Here is a 22159-nt window from a genome sequence, read left to right as displayed (position 1 = left end):
GAAGAAAAGCAACATTTTCATGCAGCCGTGGGTTGTCAGGTTCTAATGTTAGCAGAATCCTTAAAAATAAATATTCCCCCCCTTCCTCACCCACACACACCTACGCAGAGGTGGAATTATTCAGAGTAATGTATCTATTTTTCGAAATATTGTTTCTGTCAATATTCCTGCCACTGCATAGAAATCTCTTTTTGATCCAAATGACAAATAATGTCTAGTTTAAATAAAGTCAATCAGAATTACTTTTTGTCGCAGAGACAGCTCCTACTAAAAAATGTAAGATAAGATAGGGTATGCTTTATTGATCCCCATAGGGAAGATTCTTTTGTCACAGCATGTCAGCTTCAATATAAGAAATACATACAAATCAATATAAAAAAAAAACATAAAATAACAGACTGGAAAGCCGCAGAAGTGATTCAACCAACATTTTATCATAAATAAAAAAGACTTAGGGAAGTTCATGTCGATGGAGCGATCCGGGACAAGACCCCGTTTCCTTTCAAAGTATCGCGAGAGTAGAGACGAGAGCCCCCCTCAAGAACGAGACGAGGACCGTGAGCGGAGCTGCGTGGGGGACAGGGGGTGTCCGCCTGATGTCATACGGCTGAAAGAGAGGCAGAGCTTGCGGTGGGCTTTCAGGAGGAGGGAAGAAAGCACAACAAAAAAAAAGAAAGAAACGCTGCCACCCACTTTGGAGAGCTGTAACGCGCCTGAAATCGCCGCGGTCCGGTCGGAGGAGCGAGCGAAGCGGACGGGCTAGCGAACTGAAAGTACCAGATGCTATTCCAGCTGAGGAGAACGGGCTCGGATAAGCAAGAGCGGGTGATGGGCTCCCGTTTTCCGGACGGGGAACGGAAGAGCGTCGCTACGGGGACACCGAGCCCGCCCCAGTGAGGTGTGAGGGGGGACCGGCTCTTCTCCCATTTGTGCGAAATCCCTTGTTGAGATGTTAAAGCCGCTGCGGTCTTCGCCGTCGCGCTGCCTCTGGGCCGCAGCTCGGCACACCGAGCCCGAATCTGGGAAGTAGCTAGCTAGCCGCCTGCTAGCCGCCGCTGTAGCCGATGCTGCCGCTGCTGCTGCGGCGGCGGCTACTTAACGGATCCGGCGGACAACAAAAGCGGCTTGCAGCATCGGCGCTGTGTGGCTTATTGTTCCCCGCTGCTGGACCACAACGGGGCGTTTGAGATGTGATGCTTCGGACGCTTAGTCTTTGTGCCCTTTGTAGCTGGAAGCTCTCGCCTGCTTGACAAGAAGGAGCTAACGTCGCTGCAAAATGCACAGCAGAACCACAACAGCGGGCTCCTGCTGAAAGGGGGGGGAGCAGGTTAGACTTCGAGCAGCCCCGTCCTGTGTCTCCCACCCCCGACCACCGGGTCAGCGTCGGACAGCGACCGCCACATCACCCCCGGTGTCGTTCGCCGCTTTCTCAGCTGGCGTTATGGATAAACTGACGATCATTTCAGGGTGCCTGTTTCTGGCAGCAGATATCTTTGCAATTGCCAGCATTGCAAACCCAGACTGGATCAACACCGGGGAATCAGCAGGTAAACGACACAAGTCAAAGAGGCTTTTCAAAAACCAGTGTTTTGGCCACGATTTCTTTGTACTCTTCCTGGATTACAGGCGCTTTTACCCCCAGCCTGTTTTCACTGTAAATATGCATTGGATTTCTAAATTGGTGCACTGTAGTGCACACCCGTACCCTAATTCAATCGCATCCAGAACTGCACCGAATGACATTCAATTACCGAAAGTAATAAGTTTCCTCTCGATTTGGGAGCCGTGCGTCTTTTCCAGGCGTTACGGCTCATCCCACGTGACACCGGGCAGCCAATCAGATCCGCGAATTCCAATGAGCATTGCGACTGGAGTGAGGGAGGAAAACAAAAATAGACGGGGGCGACATGTGAATTCGCAGCTCCAAATACAGAAATATTGGACATCGGCGACCGTGTGCCGATGAAATAACGGTCGCAAACGTGTTTGTTTAGATATACGCACGTTGCAAGAGGGTAGCGAACAACGGGAGACAAAAGCTGAGGCGTCGTGCAGCTCTCAATGGGGTCGAATATTAAAATTCAATCGTCACAGGCATATTCGAGGGAATAGGAAATGAATTTGGATCCAGCTTTTTTTTAATTTTGCCCCTTGAAGTAGGCACTGTTCACCCATTTCATATTCATATTGAATTATTTTGACATTTATTAAGAGAAGATATACTTTATTGATCCCCATAGGGGAACTTCTTTTGTCATAGCAGTTCACCCACGACAATATCAATAAATATACGTATGAATATAAATATAAATAGAGAGAATTAAAGTATAGCAAAAGACATCGACAAATAAATTGACAGTAGAGTGAATAATAATAACAACAAGGATAAGAATAGACAACAGAGTGAAGAAAAAAAAACAGCAGGATGAGAACTGGAACTGAATACGTTAAGCTTTATTTCATGTAAAATACAAAAACCGAGGCCAAGCATATGGGTTTCCAGCCAAGGCTGAGCTGCAGCCACTTGTCCCTGGTCAGGCTTTTACTATTAAAAAGGTTCAAAAGCAACGTTAAATAACTAAAATACTTAAAAATACAAAATAGTCAAATGTTAAAATACAAAACATTGAAAAACTGAAGGACACAAGCTGATGCGGGCAGGAGACTGAAGTAGCACAGTAGTATGAGAGTCGCTGTTCACATTCTCTGCTTTTGTAAAATGTCAGAAGTAAGTTATCGCTTTTCACCAATGTTTTGCCAACATGCATTTTATGGTTTCTTACTGTTGGGCTGATTACAAGCTGATATTGCAGTTGCATCTTGCAAATCCCCGAATTATAAAATGATCCGTTAAATGTTGCTGAGGGAGAAAAAGCCTTCTTAAATGATTAAAAGAATTGCCCAACACAAACAAAGATGCAACTTGCAAAACAGTTTTGTAACAACAATGGCTGAACCTTCAACCCTGAGCAATCCAAAAGCTAAACATGGACATCTGTCTGAGTCGTCCTCCCCGCTGTTGCGTACGAATATCAGTGACCGATGTAGTGAAAACAGTATTCCACTTTATTTGATTTGATAAGCCTATGTTTATCGCCTACAGACATTACTATTTGTAATATATTTGGATATAGACATAAACTATGTAGAAATGATAATATTTCTGGACAATTCCATGTAGACATTCTCTCTGAATCGCTGACTTTTTTCAAGAACGTTCAGTTGCATGCAAACTAGTAACCACAGTGTCAGACACAGCTAAGCAGCAGGACGGTCATAGTTTCACTCGTTTTAATATGATCGCCACCTTCATTGTAGACATTGATTTTGCTTTTGTAAACTCAGAAATATTTTGATATTAGATTCAATTATAATGCTAGATTTTTGTAAATATAAGTCTTCTGACAAGAAATGGTGGCCTTTGTTGCACCTTTTCAATTTCATCGACTTTTGAAAAACTGTGAATGTTTTATATTTGTCTAACAGAATTCAATCTGAGGGTCTGTTGGGGATTTTGAGAAGCGTTCCTACCTAGATCTTTATCAGCTATAATAACAAATAAGAGCTAGTGGTTCAACTTTGAAAATAAGCTTTTGTTGCTTAATCAATAACACGAAGGATTACACCATGAAATTCCAGCCGGCGGCTGTGATTAAATTTAGACTTATTACCAGTGAAGCAAAATAATCTGTTATATTTGATTTTATACAATTTTCTTCTCTACCAGAGTAGTTAACGTGTTGAGATTAGAAACCATTTTTATTTGTCGTCCGTCACAACAACACATACAGACCTTTGATAGACAGCTGCTTTCTTTGTTCCTGGCGGGGAATGACAGCTTAGTAAGTAGGTCAGCGAGGGTTCATAATCAACAAACACAAACGCAGAATGCATTAGAGCTACAGAATAAACAATTGGCATCAAAATAATCATGGGATGAAAGTTAATGAGGGCATTGTCTGCAGTGCAAGTGCCACATGACTGTTGTGGCATGTTAATAATACATTTGCTTATCTGTCTGTCTGGGGATTAAGTTCCACTTTCTTTTGGTTTGGAACCACACCTGGAAATGCAAATGGGGAAAAAAAAAGGAAGTCTTGGTGATCTGGCCTCTGAGATCCGCTATCCTCTCAGCTTGAGTTTCAATGGCAGAGTAGGTATTGTATATTGACAAGCTTCCCCCGTGTTGTCTAAGCTCGCGCTTCCCCTACCTCTCTTAGAAATTGCTCGAAGGACATGTCTTGTGCAACACAACTTGGTCTCGTGACTCTTTGAGTGTTCCTGCCTTGGCATGTGTTTTGCCAAACACATTTTTTATTTGTTTGTTTAAAAAGCAGCGCCCTTAAAGAATGATACATGCACCGCTCAAAAATAGTTTATTATTAGATGAGGTTATTTATTTGAAGCTATATTAAGGCACAACCCCCATCGGCTTGTCACTTTGTCTTGTCCCAACCAGCTGGCTGCTGATTTCTGCTTTGTTGTTGTTTTTTTTTTTTTGTTTTGTTTTTTGTTGTCAGCAGAGCTGCGAGCTTGACAACCTGCCCTCTTAGGAATGCAGCATATCCAAACGTCCCCCCCTCAGCAGTGTGTCTGTGAAGGTTCCCAGTCGTCCAGCTCATTGTCTATTGTAGTCAGATCCAGTCATGACAACTGGACTTTGTTTAGTCTCTTGAAGTTGTTTTTCCTCTCCGACGAGAGGCTTCTTCGGTCTGAAGAATAAAATAAGACCCGATCACGATAGCCCCCCCCCGGGAGGCTAGTATCGATAAAAGGCAGTTGTGGCCGTTGCATCCTATTTGATTACTCAAGGTTTCATGTGTGCCGATCAATAATAACGCAACACTCTGTATACATTTGTCTAGCACTCTGTATGTTGCTTTTTATTTTCCATGATGACAACTTGAACAAACTTTAGTTCTAGCATGTACCGACGAAGGCCAAACCTCGGCGTAGTACCCCAGGCAGCAGAGCTAGGAGTGCTCTCATTAAACACTCGATGTGGATCAATGACACTGTGCTCACTTCAGTGCGATATCCGCAGGCAACTATCGCTGAGGTTGAGTTTCTGTGCTGATTTTCAAGACAGAGCTTTTGTTGCTGCAGTGTCAATGAGAAACTGTGCTCCACCAGAGACTGCCCTCCATATTTGTCACTTCAGAGGCCTCCAAAGCCTCTAAAGTACTCTGTATGCACACAACCGCTTGAAAACTGCTAAATCACACCCGAGTACAGCCTACCTTCTCACCGTGGCTGTTTTCAAGGCCAGAGAAAGCACTCGCACACTTTTATACTGCGGTGATTTCATCTCAGCGTCAACCTCTCAATGTGACCATGTAGCGAATCAATTTTTTGGGAAATCGTGTCCTAACACCTTGCTGTTGTCTTTGCTGGAGGGTATTTAGCATAGTAAATCGTGACCAACGTATTTCAATGCAGCACATTCAGACTGTGGAGAATTATACAACTGTTCTGCATTTCTAATTTAAATGCCAACCCCCAGGCTTTTGAAAATGGTGCTACCTCGAGGTTACTTTGCAAAGTGTTTCATTGTGTGCAATGAGCCATGGAAGAAAGCGGCAATAAAAGGTTTTCGTCTGACAAATGGCTCAAAGTGATATTTTTGACAGGAGGATAGCAAACATTATTTGCAATCACGTTCAAGCGTTGTATTTCTCTGCACAAAACCTGGCCGTCTTATTTTTATTAAATAGTCCCTATAGTCAGACTTTGTTGTTTGGATGTTTCGTTGTTTTATTGGGAGTGAACGTCGATTGAACGACCTCATCAGACATACATTTATTGACTCGAAGAGCAAATTCAATAACACGCAATAGTAATATGGTCAACAAAAGACACTAATCCAGTGTCACTGGATGTAACGGGGTTCTCGTTAAAGACGTCGCCCGTGCAAGCAAAGAGCAATTGACTTTTATTCTCCGATTCAGACTTACTCCATAGAAGAGCCAAATCATGAAAAAAAGATCTGCAAATTAAAGCATGTAAATGTGGAATCAAATTGAAGTTTAAGCGAATAAGTGCTCTGAATTAGCGAGTCAAGGTAAATGAAGTGGGAGAATATTGGGAGCTTTTCTCCGTAGGTATCCTTGTTGCAGGGAACAAGGACAGACTGTCACTGAAGCAAAGTAAATGAAGTCAGACCGAGCCAGTATCACTCAGCTGGAGAGCTCCGGTGCCAGAAGTTGAGACCCTCATTTCCAGCATGTAATGCTAGCCAGCGGAGACCGAGAGAGCAGCTACTGCTTTGTTTGCCAGCGGCGGCGGACCTTGCCATATGTTTACAGTGACAAAGCAGCAAACTGATAAGAGATGTATTTTTCACTGCATGAAAAATAACATTCAGATGAAATCGTTTAGAGAGATGTGTGATAAACGGGGGAGCGCAGGAGGGAGCGAAGTTAGCATGTAATACTATCATTGTGATGCTTCGCAGTGGGTTGAGAACAAGCAACATGTCCTCTTGAGCAAAACACCTCAACTGAAAGGCTATTTTATGAATCCACAGTCATTTCAGTTTGTCGGCCATGCCACATATTCTGGAGTCATTCGTTTCATGGAATTCCATTTTCCCCAACTTAAATATCTGCCCTTTTTGGTTGGTTGTAGTCGCAGTTTCTTGTCTTTTAAAAGAGAAATCTCTACTTCTTTGCCCATTTCACTTGGCCCTATTAGTCATTTCACGAGTCTGTTATCCCTGCCACTTTGGACAGAATGCAGTTTGTTTGTCTCCTTCTAAACTCTTTTAGGTTCGTCCACCGTCTGATGTGTTTATAGTCCTACAATGCATGTGGGCAGCAGCAACAGCAGAAGTTGTCCGCTTTAGCTCGCCTACTTGCCGCCCACTGTAGTTGAGAGGTCTTTTCGTCTGGTAGCCCCTCTCCCCCACGAGCTTACGAGCAGTAGCACCCCCAAAGCTCCACTAATGACAGCATCACCCTGCTGAAAATGGTCAGGCATGGCCTTCATTTCCTCTCATTTGGCCTCAGACATGCTGAGTGGTGTATTTTGATCATCGTGAGAACAGAGACGACTGCCGGGTATGATGGGGGTGTGGAAAGCAAACAGGGTCTCAAAATGGCGAATTGGCTCATTTTCTCTGTAAATGCGGAAAAGCGGAAAGCGTTGTTGTTTTTTTTTGTTTTTTTTTCGGAAAGTAAAATCTGCATTTTGATGATGATTCCTGTGTCTGGCAGGAGTGAGGGCGTCTCGCAAACGGTGTCTCTGTGACTCCCGTGAAGATCAAGTTGCCCTTTGTATTACAAGGGCAGCATAATCTTCCAGTCTATTTTTGTTCCGTCACTCACCGGTAGTCACACATTTTGGCCAGTGACTGAAAGAACGAGACCTCCGATTAAAGCGGACGAAATCAGTCTTCTTCCTCGGATGGTCTCTTTCGCTTGATGAAATAGTCCTGCGGCGATCACGCTGCTGCCTCTTGAGGACCAAAGTTTGCAAGAGACAGATGGAGCAGGTTGTTCATTTTGAAACTATAGCTTAATAATGAATGTTGAGTTCTGTGCAACGAGAAGAAATGGCCCGGCGTCGGTCGAGCTTTAAGTGTCCGCCAATAAAAAGCTTCTGTAGGATTCGTTCGGAAATGGAAATCACCGCTCTGCCTCACAGGTGGAGATCATCCTGTTCTCGATTTATTTTCTCGACCCGAACAGAGACACCGCGTTCTGTTTAGTGCCAAATGAGTAGCAGTTCAATACAGAACTATTACGACCGACTCGGTAGTCGGGCTTTTCTGCCCCAGAGACCTTTCCCCACCAATACGCCATCGGAAATTTTCATTATTATCACTTGTTTAAAATGCAATTTTCATCGCCCGTCGCCTAGCTGAGCCAGCGCCTGTTAAAACGGTCGAGTGTTTTCAAAATAAATTGCACCCAAGTAAAATTCTCCCATGTTTAGATAAAAAACACGTGTAATGAAAACACCATTGTTGTCGAGTTTTAAACTAGCGCCAATAGTTGATTCCATGTCTGCTTCCTGTGTGGCGAGAATCCCCACAGAGCCGCCGAGACAGCTGGAGACTGGGAGGTTCAAGGGAAATGCTCATAAAATGGTGTCATTAACAGAGTTTTGATGATCGTCACTTGTTTTCACCAGTTGCTACTCAGTCTTGGCTACTTTTGTCAGACCGGCACATTTGGACAAGCTGGCATCACGGCGAAGAAACAAAACTTGGCTAGAAAGCTATCAATGGTGGTGTTCCAAACATAGCTTGTCTTTGAACCACTGGCATTGTTTGTCTGGGCCGGGGAGCCTTCCTACATGTGTTGGTGGTTGCAGCAAAGGCAGTTCTTTCACCGGGTGTTCTCAGGGGGACAGGATTTCCTCTCGGCGGCCAGAAACCACCACACCCCTGGGGCCACAACAACCGTGTGCTAACACTTGGCTTTACTTTTCTGTTTTGCTTAAAGTGGTCTTTAGCAGCATTTAAAGTCACCGCGCAGGGATACAGATATCGTAGCGAGCTGGAACGCGTCTTGATTGGGTTTGCTAGACGCAGCAACGAACGGTATTGACCTTCTGAAATTCCAGTTATTTGTTTCACGCACACGTCCTCCCACCCGCAGAGCTACTGTCGAACCTTTGTGATGCCGCCCACGCAGGCTGGCATATTCAATTAACAGTGCACGTTGTCGTCAGCGGGGAGCGATTTCCTCTCCGCTCGTTTTTAGCCCGCGCCATAAACACAAGGGCAAAATAGCTTTACGGTCATATTTCTTTGTTTTTGCTTCATAATTTTAGATCGATCTCAAGGTTGGAATCTAATTTTGCATCCATTTGCAATGATTAAGTTTGCGCGGTATGCCGGGCGCCGTCTCACCGACAGCTTGGCGAAAAGCGGTTATCAGTAAAGTAGCCCTCGATTTAAAGGCGTTTAAAGGGCCGCGGTATTTCAAACAAATCTCCTCTGTAATTATCGCTACGATGTTTTATAGTTTATACAATTTTGTCCTCTCAACGCCCACAGCCAGATACAACACATTATGCAATCTTACCAGCTATAAGCACTTGCTCGTGTATACATGCTGTGTTTATCTTTGGATAAGGTCATGAATTATGTTCTTTTTCAAAAAAGTGATGCCTTGTATACTTGATTTTTTTTTTTTTTTTCCCCAGCAGTAAAATTTCAGCCGTCTGTTTAATGTGCGAGCTAAAAATGTTTAGCCTCACTGGACATTGGCCTGACATCTGTATGTCTAAGGAATTCAAAAAAATAAGCAAACCATAATTTATTTTATACTAAAATAGCAGTTGAGAAAACAAAGGTTGTAACACTGCGGGTTACAATATTATACATTTTTGCAAAATAATTACCAAGAATGCCTGAACAGGCTGTTTATGCAAAGCGAAAAACAACTTACTACATCAATGTGTAATTGCTAATTCTATTATGAGGGTGTTTAATTTGCCAGACTTCATTGTGTTGCCACCTGTGCTTAAACGAAATGAAGCCCTTTATTTAGTCTCATTGAGCTATATCTGCTGCACCACATCAGCGAAAAACAGTCTCCCGCATTTAACCCGTCATGGATTGAACGGCGAGCAGCAGGCAGCCACTTAGCAGCGCCGGGGGAGAGCGGTCAGGGGTTCGGCGTCCTGCCCGATAACGCTTTGTCTAACCACGAAGAGCTGGGGAACTCAACCGGGAGCCCCGAAAGATTCGGTTAATGAATGGATCATCTGTCTGTCCGAACGCCATAGAGCAGCACCCCGCTATTTTGTCTATCATCGGGAGGCACAACTGAAACCTTAACATTGACACCGCATCCATTTTTCAAATGGAGACCTTCTATCCTGTGCAGTCAATCACTTATAGCCAGGATTTTATTGACCGCGACCGGAGATCAGCAGCGAGCGGAGCGATGAGGTGCTGTTTTGCTTACTCATGTAGAAACTCTCCTAGAGAGGACGTACATTAATTGAATATTGTCCCTCCGGAGGGGCTGCGTTCCCTCGGAGTACTGGCCCCGACACTCGGGCTCTGGCACAGCTCGCCTCGTGGCTCCGTCTCAAGCAATAATTAATTTGTCTCTTCCCTGACCAGTGATGGATAAAACTGTAGAATGCCAAGTCATGCCATTTTTTTTTTGTGTGTGTGTGTGTGTGTGTGTGTGTGTGAGGGGGGGGTGGGGGTGGGGTTGCTAGCTGTGCACGCTTACTAATAGAAGGCAGAGGACTCAGAGGCTGGAGTAAGAAGACCAATTTGAAGAGACTTTGGAAGGCTTGCTGACAGATATTATACGCTGAAACCCAGCAGTGAATATTAACACAACCTCTAACAGGCTGTATCCAGATCCAGTCACACCTATGTGAGACTGATTCAATAATTGGCTGCATTGCATTGATTTTTATCCCCATCCTCTGTTCCAGAGAGCCAGAAGAAAGTTGCTATAATTGGGCTCACCAGAGTCGCAGACATGTATCCCTTGTTACTACCACAGAACGTGTGACAAATTGAGGAAGACTTTCCTGCATTTCCATTGCAGACCGTTCGCCTCTTCCTGCTTTGCTTTGTCATCTGCTCAACAGCTAAGCTTTAGATTCTGTTCTACGACACTAACTTCCTTTTAGCCGCTTGCCTTCGCTATGTGGCCACACATGAGAATTTTCCCCCTTTTTCCCCCTCTTTCTTTTGAATTTAGAAATGCAAAATGACCAGACATTGTAAATAGATCTTGGCTTTGCTTGGCTTTTTTTAGCACATAAACCTACTATGTACAGAGGGACTGTAGTGCAGTGTGTCATCCTGTACCCGTACCGTGGCCAGAGCATCCGGGTTCTGGGCTGTGAAGAACCAATGTGAACCAGCCAAATGTGGTTTCATTATTAGATAGCTGTATGTGGATTTTGTGGTAATTGCTATTAAATCTGTTTGTGCTTGCATTGCATTACTGCTGCATCAGCTAATGTGTAAAAAGAAAATAATTGAGCCTTGTTAACAGGCCTATAATTTTCAAAATGTTCAGCATATTTATAGGCTCGCGACGGCTATCTTAAGTGAATATATTGTTTTCAATGCAAAAAAAAAAAAAAAAAAAAAATTGCTGTTGAACAACTGGAGAAACATGAATCCAAACATTCGAAGCTTTCTATTTTTTGCCATTCAACAACATTCCATCTTTTTCTGCAGGTGCTCTTACAGTCGGTTTAGTCCGGCAATGTCAGACCATCCACGGACGAGACCGGACCTGTATTCCCCCGCGGCTACCCCCAGAGTGGGTCACCACACTTTTCTTCATCATCATGGGCATCATCTCCCTCACAGTCACCTGTGGACTGCTTGTGGCATCACACTGGCGCCGGGAAGCCACCAAATACGCCCGCTGGATCGCTTTTACTGGCAGTACGTCAGCAAGACTTTGACATTCGCATTTAATTTGTTTTTGCGTCATTAAATTTGCCCTCACCACATTCCCCCCCCCTCCCTGAAGCTTTCTCACTCTCCTCTGTCTCCGTGCATCTGTCTTCACATGACATTTTGAAAGTTATCTTTATTGTGCTTATTGTTCTGCACACAGCCTTTTAAGTGAGCATGTGAGAAAATGATCTATTATTCCTTGCTTCTGCAGATTAGCATATCAGAGTTATATGTGTTTTCTCTGCGCTGCTACTTTACAGCATAGGTATGAGTGTGTCTGAGAGCGGCTGGGAGGAACAACACGACCTGCGCACATTTGTTTTGTTTTTTTATCTCGTTTTCTGTGCTTCACAGCTCTTGTTCATCTCCACACACCTTGCTCCTAAAACTACTTTATCCAATGCCCGAGAGGGTTACTCAGGAGCATCTGCGTTTCTCTAGTCCCCTTAGGCTCCTTTTTCTTTTTTTTTTCTGGGTTGAACATTCACAGTTACCCCCCCACCAAGGTGTCGTCTCTATAGATGTACCTCCTGTATCGGTCTTGCGCGCAGCTGACGGAGTGGTTTTGTAAGGCTGCGTGGGAGGTTGACGTTTGATCGGCACGGCAGTCGGGGGCTGGACAGCCTTGAGCGCCCCAGACGGAGCAGATCCGGCAGGGGAAACCAAAAACACGCGGGAATATTGTTCGAAAACCAGTTGCGTTTTATCCCGTGATCCCTTTGTCACATATGTTAATCTTTTTTATCTTATTTTTTTGCAACCCAATGCCTCCCTCACGTGTTTTAACGTAAGATAAGGGAAGATTCGTTCTGACTCAACCCCCTGACCCCCCTCTGACCGCCTGTCCGGCGAGCACGAATCTGTGTCAGCCGCTAAATTTGACTCCGTTCGAGTCATTGTGTAACAATCAAGCTCAAAGGGAAGTAAGGAAGTTGCCATGGTAACTGTGAGCGGTTGTCACTCGTGCCCCCCCCCCCCCCGTTACGCTGCCGTTGGCCATATTAGACGAGACGTGTTATTATTAGTCTGGATATTTCATGCAGCTTGAAAGCGTGATAATGCTTATCGTTCTAAATGGAGAAGCAGATCTGGATAAATGCATTTTATTTCAGGAATGGGGTGAAAAAAGGGATCGAGTTAAGGTTGCGGAATTTACTCCATAATGTTTTTTCATGCCTTTTAGATGTTTTTCGTCAGCTGTTCCCTTCATCCTCGGCCCGTGCTCACGTTTTGTCAGACCGTCATTCTGCGGTTGCCGAAGTTGAGTTGCAGTTGCAAACGTTCACAACGTCTTTCAGCTGTTGAGGACGCGTGTCAGTGTGACTCTTTCTAAACAAAACTGAATCGAATCACAGTGATTTGACACAGCAATGAATACTGACACTTAACAATCACGATTGCTTTTATAGTTTTAGAATTAGAGCAGGTGTTCTCCAAACATGGCGTCCGTGTGTCGTGATCACGGGATGTCAAACAATACAATCAAACATGTCAGAATATCTGTTACAAACAGAGATGTGTGGTTTTTTTTTTTTTTTATTTCAGGAAGTTACAACTTTAGACCGCCTTAGTTATTCTTAGACAGCAAGACAGCGGTGAGACCAGCGATGATGTATGGATTAGAAACTGTTCCAATGACCAAAAGACAGCAGGCAGAACTAGAGGTTGCAGAGATGAAGATGTTGAGGTTCTCTTTGGGAGTGACCAGGATGGAGAGGATCAGGAATGGGTCTATCAGAGGAACAGCACATGTTAGATGTTTTGGAGAGAAGGTCAGAGAAGCCAGACTGAGATGGTTGGGTCATGTACAGAGGAGGGACAGAGAATATATTGGTAGACGGAATTTGTCACAAGGGTGCAGGACATGTATGACCAAGACAAAGTGATGACTGAGATGGTTTGGACGTGAACACTCCTCTGTTCATGTCTAAATCATGGTAAAGATCTGGCTAGAAGGTTGCTGAAGGTGGGGCTGCCAGGCAAGAGGTCTCGAGGAAAACCAAAGAGAAGATTTATGGACGTAGTGAGAGAGGATATGAAGGTAGCTGGTGTGAGAGAGGAGGATCCAGAGAATAGGGTTAGATGGAGAAAGTTGACTCGCTGTGGCAACACCTGATGGGAAAAGCCGAAAGAAGAAGAAGTTATTCTTAGACTCCTAGAAGTGAAGGGTCGACGTGACCTGCGCCAATTTTATGCAGTCTGTGTTACTACCAGATGCCACCGAATTGTAAACGCTGGCGCTGTGAGAAGTGTTGACAAAGGAGAAGCGTGTGAATAATTATGTTTGTGGAGGTCAAGAACTGAAAGTCTTAGTGAGAGACGGACGCCAATGTAAAGAGCCAGATGCAAAGGGGGGGCAGAATGAAGTCGGTTTGGTAGCAAGGAGACCAGGGTGATTCATTGGGTGCAAACAGGTGATGAAGGCTGGGAGAAGGTGGCCAGTCAAGCCAGTAGTTTAACTGGCTTGAAGCCACCGGCACCTGAATGGATAGCTCTGTGTGACCGGCACAGGCCAGGCCTGTGTTTCAAACAAACGCCAGCCTTTTTTTCCCCAAGGTGTGATAGTCATCAGTTCCAATGCAGTGTGACTAATGCTCCGCTAGCTACACAATGCATTATAATAATGACAATGATATTGCGTAATATTAAAATAGACACGCGCTATTAGTTGGGAGTCATTGCACAGGTTCACCAAGAAATAATGGGCCAAAAAAAGGTGCTTTAAGGCAGACACAAAGTTTGGTTATTTGGAAAAAACAAAACAAACAACGTGTGATTCTCATGAAGCAAACACAACAGTCCTTTCCAGCGCATGATTTCATTTCTATTACGTTCACTGTACGTAACCAGAGAGAAATATGAGTCATCTTTTGCAGTTCTGGCAATTTTATCTTTTTTTTTTCCAGTCTTTAGAGATTCTTACTCATCAAATCAACAGATTTAATAAAAGCGAAGCAGATCAAACGACACTTTTTGTTTTTGGCCCCTAAAGTTTAAGTGGGGGGGGCACTTTTGATTGTGATCGATAAAATGTAAAATAATTTTGACCAAGATAATGATCGAGGCAGAAACCCGGAGAAGCATTTAGCTGCTGTATCACTCCGTAAACCCATCACACCGATATGTGCTCAGTGAACACATTCAGACGATAACTGGCTTTAAAATGGTTTGTTGTGAGGCCAACAGGCAGATGCTGTTCATTACTGCACCTGCTGCAATTTAGCTCTGAACAAAACACCTTTCCAAAACAATCATTGCGGTAACAAGGAGCATCGCTCTCTCTGATAGATCCGTCCCCTGGGTCGAGTTAATCAGGTGCATTCAGCGGGCTCTATGGTCATTATTTACCGTGACTTATTTGATGGGAGGGGGGGAAGAGCCTTTGTGGCTAAATCTGTCTGCTCAGTCCAACAAGCTTTGATAGCTTAACTAAAGAAATGCAATTATTTTTTTCATGTGCGGTGGAAACAGTGATGCCTTGACTCAGAAACCAGTGCATCGTTAGCAACAGGGGTGGAGATTTATTAAAAAACAAGCAAAAAACATATTTTTTGCAGATTTTTAACATTGCGTCATTTCAGTATTATATTAACTGGAGCGACCAGATGGGGTCGGAAACTTAGATCGCTCTTTCCAAATAGTGATAGCACTTTGACCGGTGTGCGCAGAACTGCAGCGGCACAAAGCTGGGATCAGGGATACACTGCTGTTGAAAATTAGCGTAGCTGCAGCATCACTTTATGAGATTAAGAATATCTCGCATCTGTCGGGGATCAAAATGGCTCCATTTTACTTAATGTTGGTCTGTCTCCTCAGCCTGCCAACCCAATTTAAGTTCTAAATCCAGACAACTTCTACACAAAAACGTGTTTTAAGAAACACAGCATTATGTTTCATAACTCAGTGCATCGTATGAGTGAGTGTATGTGTGTGTTTTCAACCGCATTTTGACTTCTTTATCTGCTCAAAGTGTAAAGTCCTTGTCAAATTGACTTCAGCAAAATTGAATTCACCTAATATCTGTGAAAACTCCGGGGTTCGGCACACAGGATCGCTCTCCCAGCTCAGGCTGCATATCAGCCTGCATGTTTTCTTTAATGCATCTGCTACTTTTGATAAGGCGAAACTGTCGAAGACATTCTCCGCCACCACTTATCTGCAAGTAGCACGACTTCCTTTGGTGTGAAACATCACCTCCTGTTATATAAGTGGACTCTGAGCTGGATGAGAAAGTCACCAGTAATAAATGGAGCATTCTAATTAGCAGCCGCTCTTTTCCGGCCACAGAAACCTACTTCCCGGGTCGCACAATCAGACTCCGCAGCCCAAACTTTAGCTTTGCTCTGCATCTGCTAACAACCCTGACACGGTGTGAGATGTCTTGAGTGACATGGGTCTAGAGTTATAAAGAGATGTTCTTGACCCCTTGTTCCCGTCACATTTAGAGAACGATGTCCAAAAATACGTTCTCAAATAGTGATAATATGCATGCGTTGCTACACGCGGTCCCTTGAGGTCAGTCCCGGCCTAACACGGCAAAATATCCTGGTTTTCGATCGTGTTTTTGCAAAAGAAGTTAAAACGCTGCATGCGGCCTAGATGCATCCTAAGTGGAAAAACAAATGGTTTATTTTCTTTCTGTTTTTTTTTTTTTTCACATAAAAACCCGATCAGCAGCCATGATGGCCCGGATGTAACAAGTTCCAGGCACAGATGTGTCAGTCTGCCTCCTAATGTTGATTGATTTCTTTATTTATTTGTACATCTTAAGTTCTATTTAGGGATCAGACAAGCTCGCAGCGAAACACAGTATCAGATCTGTCTGTCTGTTTACAGCCATGAAATCCCAGTGCTCGTTTTCATCCCCGCAGCGGAATTTTAAACCGTAAATCAGCTCCGGGGTGGCTTAAAGAAACATTTCGATTTTCTTGGGAAAACGTCCCCGAGATTAAATAATGGAATAGTCGGTAGGACTTGATAATGATAGAAACCAGATTTATGGACCGTAAACGCCTTGCTGCCGACTGCATTGCTCGTTCACACCATCTCGGCCAAAGATGCTCTGAAGTATTCGGGTGGGCGAGGCAGCTCATATGCCTCCGATGATGTCGATGTGGCTTAAACTAGCAAAAAAAAACCCCGAAATGTTCAGATCCCTACTTGGGAGTTGTGTATTAGAAAGCTAAAGGCACAGCTTGGGTTGTTCCACTCCCATGCAGTGGCGTCATTGTCACGCTGCATATTGTATCTGCATATTGTAGCTACGGTCGAAGACGGAGGTGTCAAACGTACGGCCTGCGGGCCGGTACCGGACCACCAGAGGGTCCAGTCCAACCCATGGAATAAATCTACAATTGAAAAAATACATGAAAATCATGAACTACTTTTTTAAAATACAAATGCAGTTCCTAGATTATCGGCTGGGGCCGCATTGTTTTCGTCAGTGTTAGCAACACGGCACGACACTATGTGAGTCAGAACTTTCAGCAGATGGCAGCCATGCAGCTTCCGGGTCTGTAAACAGCATTTTTACTTCTTGTTAGAAATGTACCTGCTTTTCCGTTGGACCAGACACACTCATAGGCAAGATGTTGTTGTCGAAAAGTGGGCATGGAGTGAAGGGTTTTCCAAGGAAAATGGATCACTTATTATTTATTCCTTGAGGTTAATAAGAAACCAGCAAGTTTCGGCGCCGCCATGAGACGCTTCGTGGCGAAAAATACAACAGAATGCACGGAGAACTGAGAAGACAGAGCATAGTGTTGTTGAAATTGCACTTTTCTTAATGAATCTCAGCTTGTTAGTCATGTGTTCATTACATATAAAGATTTTTATCATTTACCTGTTTTCCTTTACACTAAAACAAAGGAAACATTTGGATTAAGTGTTACTTCTAGGTTATTCCGCTATGATTTTACCGGTCCATATGTGGCCCCCCCCGGACCAAAATGAGCCCGACACCCCTGGTCTAAGAGGCTAACCTCAGCCAGTCTGCTCAGCCCTTACAATCCTCCACATTCACTCACGCCTAATTTTAGCAACCCTGTTAGAATATGCTCAAATGAGAGGAATCATTTTACCCGGGATCATCTCGGGACACTGCTATGATTTCCAGGTCATTTGTGCACGGCGATGGCCCGCATCGCCTGTCATACCACCTTACGTTCATCATGTTTTGTTTTTGTTTTTTCAACACTCGGATCATAACATTTAAAAGTGAATGTCCCCGCGCACAGTCTCTGGTTAGTGTTGATTTTGTGAATAACACGCAGTTAATGCAACATGTAAACTGTGAAACACGGAGGACACGATTAGCTGTTTCAGTAGTTTCCATAATCTGTCATTATGGAGACCGTGAATCCGCTTTTGGTGCATTTCATGTTTTAATGAAATGGCTGAAATTGTATCCCATTCTACTGAGAGCACGCTTCCGTCTCTCTGTGAAATCTCTTTAACCTTTCTGGCCCTGAAGTCTGTGCTGTGTGGGATTTAGGCGTACTAAGAAGTAACTGAATAAAACTCTGTGCTGAATTACAAGAAAACGGCGAGATTGTGCACTCGAGTAATATATATTTTTTTTGTCTTGCTTCTTTTCCTCCCCCCCAGTGATCCTCTTCTGCATGGCGGCGCTCATCTTCCCCATAGGCTTCTATATAAATGAAGTTGGAGGCCAGCCGTACAAACTGCCCAACAACACGGTGGTCGGCTCCTCCTATGTGCTGTTTGTCCTCTCCATCTTCTTCACTATAGTCGGACTGCTGTTCGCAGGCAAGGTTTGCCTCCCGGGCTGAGGACTCGATCGGGCCCGGCGTCTGGACTGACACGGGAGGCTCGGAAAAACGTACGGGATTTACAAAAAACACACAATGACTGCAACTAAAGAAACAAACTCTGGTCGGAGGGTCTGAAACAGGCGAGTCTCTGATCCGACGTGAAGGGACCGCAGCACCACCAAGTATCTTAACTGCTAAAAGAGGAAAAGAATAAATGAACAAAACACTAAGGGGGTCGTCGGCACAAAGGGGGTGGAGGAGTGTCTGGGGGGGGGAAGGGGGACGCCGTCGCAGCACTGTTGATTTTAAAACATGGCTGTCTCGCTGTTGTTGTCCTATCGGAAAGGGTGCTTAATGTGCCGCTGTCATGGCAACAGCTGGCATAATGCTGGCATACAGTTCTTGAGGACCACTACAGCCCTCAATTTGACTCCCGGCCGCCCGAACCGGCGCCCCCAGCACACATCCTCACCATCACAACTGCTCCCGTTGCTATTTTTGGCCTCTCGGCCAGTTCAAATGTGTGTTTTTCTGTTCTTGAACATTTTATGCGTTTGTTTGTTTTTCTACCAACCCCCACTGAAAGAGGGAAAACGAGCTTTACTGAATTGAACCCTTGAAATGGAAGGGAAGGGCGGAGGTGACTGCAGAGCAGGGCGTAGTCTCGCCTGTCACTTCACAACAGCCCAGGTGTGTGTGTTCGGGCCGGGCGGCTGTCCGAGCAGAGGGGAATGCAGGTGTGTTTCCAGCCGACACCCCCCCCCCCCCGGCTGAGGAGCAGGTAGCGCCCTGAGCCGCGAGCCCAGATCCACATTCAGAAAGTAAGCGACACGGAGGAGAATGCCACCAAATGTAAGCCTTTTTTTTTTTTTTTTCGCTTTTGTGTTATTTATAGGCTCTACAACATCAGCAAAAACAAGTATTCGTAAGTACAGACTGCTGCAACACATCTGCAAGCCAATTACTGATAGACTGAATTCAGAACATACTGCTAACATGTTGTTTTGCTGTATTTGTAGTGTTAATTATTAAATGTAAAGCCACAAAGTATTTGGGGATCACCGCAGGGCGACTGGGGGTTCGGGTTTAGTGACAGCAGATGTTGAAGGTGTGGTGTAACACTAAAGCTAAAAGTTGGTGGTATTCTCCTTTCAGTGTGAGCTAAGCTAATAATGCAGGAGTGTTTTGTTTTGTTGTTTTTTCTGTTTGTGTCTTGTTGAATACAGCGATGAAAGCACAGGGACTGCAGGTCCAGTCCGTACATGGGGCTGTGCCTCTGTGTGCTGCTCTTGAGGTTTGTGAATGTAAAACAAACACACACACACACACACACACACACACACACACTGATCCCTTGATTACACGTCATTCATTGTCAGTTACGCTCTAGATTATTTTGCTGATTAATTGCTTTTGTCTCGTGGAAAATTGCCCCATGAAAGGATCGATAAGGGTGACTTGTTCCCCAAAAAAAATGTTATTTCGTCACAAAACCAGTTCTTCAGTGAATCCGAGGCGACCCATTCAAGAATCCATCTTGCGTTTCATCTGCAAACGCACTCTCTGGCAACGCCGTTGGGTTTCCCTGCGCGTTGTAAAGCGATTCCAATACGACCGGCGTCGCTGTGAATTCCACCTTTTATGAAGCTTGTGATTTTTCATTACTCCTTCGCTTTAACCGACAGTCATTCCCCTTTATTATCCAGGAAGGCGGTATAAAATTGGAGCGCGCTGCCTTTCAATTGCGGCGTCCAGAATCACAGGAACACCTATTTAGCAGAAAGCAGTTTATTTCAGCACCCTTCATAGTCAGTGTTGTAAAATTCATATCTCTGCGATGGGTATCAAACTAAGTGATGACAGAATTTCATGAAAACGCAGCTGTGCCGGTGGATATCAGCCTGGCGGGGCGGCCAGTGAGTGGAGATGAGAAATGCAAGTGGCCTTTCATGCAAAAACACCCGCGTTTTCAAAACGACATTTAAATCTGTCCGTTCTGCTAATCGCGAAACAGCAGTCTGAGGGGTGAATGATTCTCGCTGATGGATAACCAGTTCCTCATCCGACCTTCAGTTAGCTGAACGTTCTTGGCCGCTCTCTGAGAAGAGCTGCATCTCCTTGACGCTGCGGGGGCTGCGAGCGTTAAAGTGGCGCTAAAATAGAATATGGATTAAATCCTTTGCTGCGAAAGCCGTAGGTTAAAGTTCAGCCGGGCGACTAATTGCGTCAAGGTTTCGGCGTAACTGCTCGGCCACGCACATATCCTAAAGTCCAGCATGTAGGCTTGTCGCCGCGTGTTTGCATACGACCTGCTGACGTCCAGACTTCTCAGAGAGGTGTGTGTTGCAACGATCACAGAGCTCCATCGCTCTGTGTGTGTGTGTGTGTGTGTGTGTGTGTGTTGGGGAGTTTTGTATTTGTTTCCAGCTTTTCTCACTCGTGCCCTGATGTATACTGATAGTTCTCCACCCTGCAGCGCCCTGTCTCGGTTGGTCCAGTATTGTGCCATGACCTGTTTTTGTTTGTTTTGTTTTTTTTTTGTTTAATAATGTACAGACACTAAAGGCAGGATTTCTGTATTAGGAAGCACTGTGCATTCAACAGCATAGATAACAGAAATAGTTGCACCACAAATGTATAAAGAGAACTTCTTACCTCATTGTTTTTTTGTTTCTTATTATTTTTGAATGGTGGCAATGTGTGCCCTCTAATTTGTCTCTTGCCTTGATCAGATGTCTACACATAAAGCCTATGATCATAGGAAATTATTTATCACTGAATAAAGAAGAAAATGGGCGTGTGTGACCGACATACGATGGGTTACTGTGCTTCTTTTACGGCGCCTTCGGTTTCTCCAGATATCAGCCACTCGTCTTAAAGTCGGCCATTCCGTGGACCGGAACTCAGAAAGTTTCTTAGGAGGTCAGGCGGGCCTTCAGAGGGGCTCCCTGCACGAAACCTTTTTCTTCAGTATTCATTATAAATCCAGTTTAGCCTTGGACAGTAAAGTTCGCTTTGACTTTGGAGGCTACTTTGCGTTTCGCCTTTTGCACCCTCGCTACTTCGCCTTTTTTTTTTTTTTCTTGTTTTTTTTTCCGCAATTCGATTCCCGCAATTTATTGTTCTTTAGCGTTTTTTTTTTTGCAATATTTGATTTTTTTGTGATGAAATAGCCATATTCTAGCCAGAGAAGGAAAAAAAAAAAAAAAAAAAATGTTTGTAAAATTAAACTAAAATTTACTTTATAGAATAAATAAAAAACAAGATCTCCTTTGTTAAACAAAGATACCCAGCATTGTGACCTCTCTCCTACCATTGCACCAATGCCAGATCTCATTTTGAATAAGATTGGCTAAGTAGATCCGTACTGGTGCAGACATCTCTGCCTCTGTGCTTAATGTAATTGTACACTGTCCTAATAAACTTTTTAAACTAAACTAATCTAAATTCGGCACGCGATTGGCTGATTGAGCATGTCGTTCTGTTCCTCATGTTGATTGGTTCATGGAAAGAAGCAGCTGATCTCCCTGTAGGTTGTGCCAAGCATACATGTCCTGGTCCACTTTGTGCCATTTAGTTTGTGAAAGTATGTCATATTTTTGGAATACCCCACACTTTGCCATCATATATCTGTAAATCCCATCAAAATGATCACGTCTCTACTTTGCGGAAATTCACTTTTCGCTGGGGGTCTTGGAACGTAAATCCCGCGAAAAGCGAGGTTTCGTTGTATTCACTGAAGCATCTGGGCCTGCAGACATTTGCTCCCAACTTGCGCAGGGAAGGAGTCCATCACCAGTCGACCTTGACCTCGCTTTGATTCCCAAAGGTAGGACACTCCAGCGTTTCTTCTGAATTCCGCCTCGTGACGTTAGTTGCGTGGTCTTAGCACTTTGCATTAACTTGCTGTTTACAACATCTCATCCATCCAGCTCAGAAATCTCCCGTGTGTTTGTGTGTGCTTGCGTAGGAGCTCGGTTTAATTTATTCG

The 22159-nt window shown here is 44.3% G+C and overlaps 1 protein-coding gene across 1 annotated transcript; it reads left to right on the top strand.

The window, feature by feature from the left end:
* Window positions 1–333: 333 nt before the first annotated feature.
* Window positions 334–20979, top strand: mosmoa (modulator of smoothened a). Its single transcript, XM_086175497.1, has 3 exons — window positions 334–1547; window positions 11168–11380; window positions 18002–20979. Exons 1-3 carry the CDS (start codon window positions 1442–1444, stop codon window positions 18184–18186), a joined length of 504 nt encoding a protein of 167 aa, XP_086031623.1. The 5' UTR covers window positions 334–1441; the 3' UTR covers window positions 18187–20979.
* The last annotated feature ends 1180 nt before the right edge of the window (window positions 20980–22159 follow it).

Source organism: Fistularia commersonii, chromosome 28, assembly GCF_037954325.1.
Source record: "Fistularia commersonii isolate RoL2024-O1a breed Wild chromosome 28, RoL_Fcom_v1.0, whole genome shotgun sequence".
NCBI lineage: Eukaryota > Metazoa > Chordata > Actinopteri > Syngnathiformes > Fistulariidae > Fistularia > Fistularia commersonii.
The sequence above is the reverse complement of the archived record's forward strand: the minus strand, read 5'-3'. Positions and strand labels throughout refer to the sequence as shown.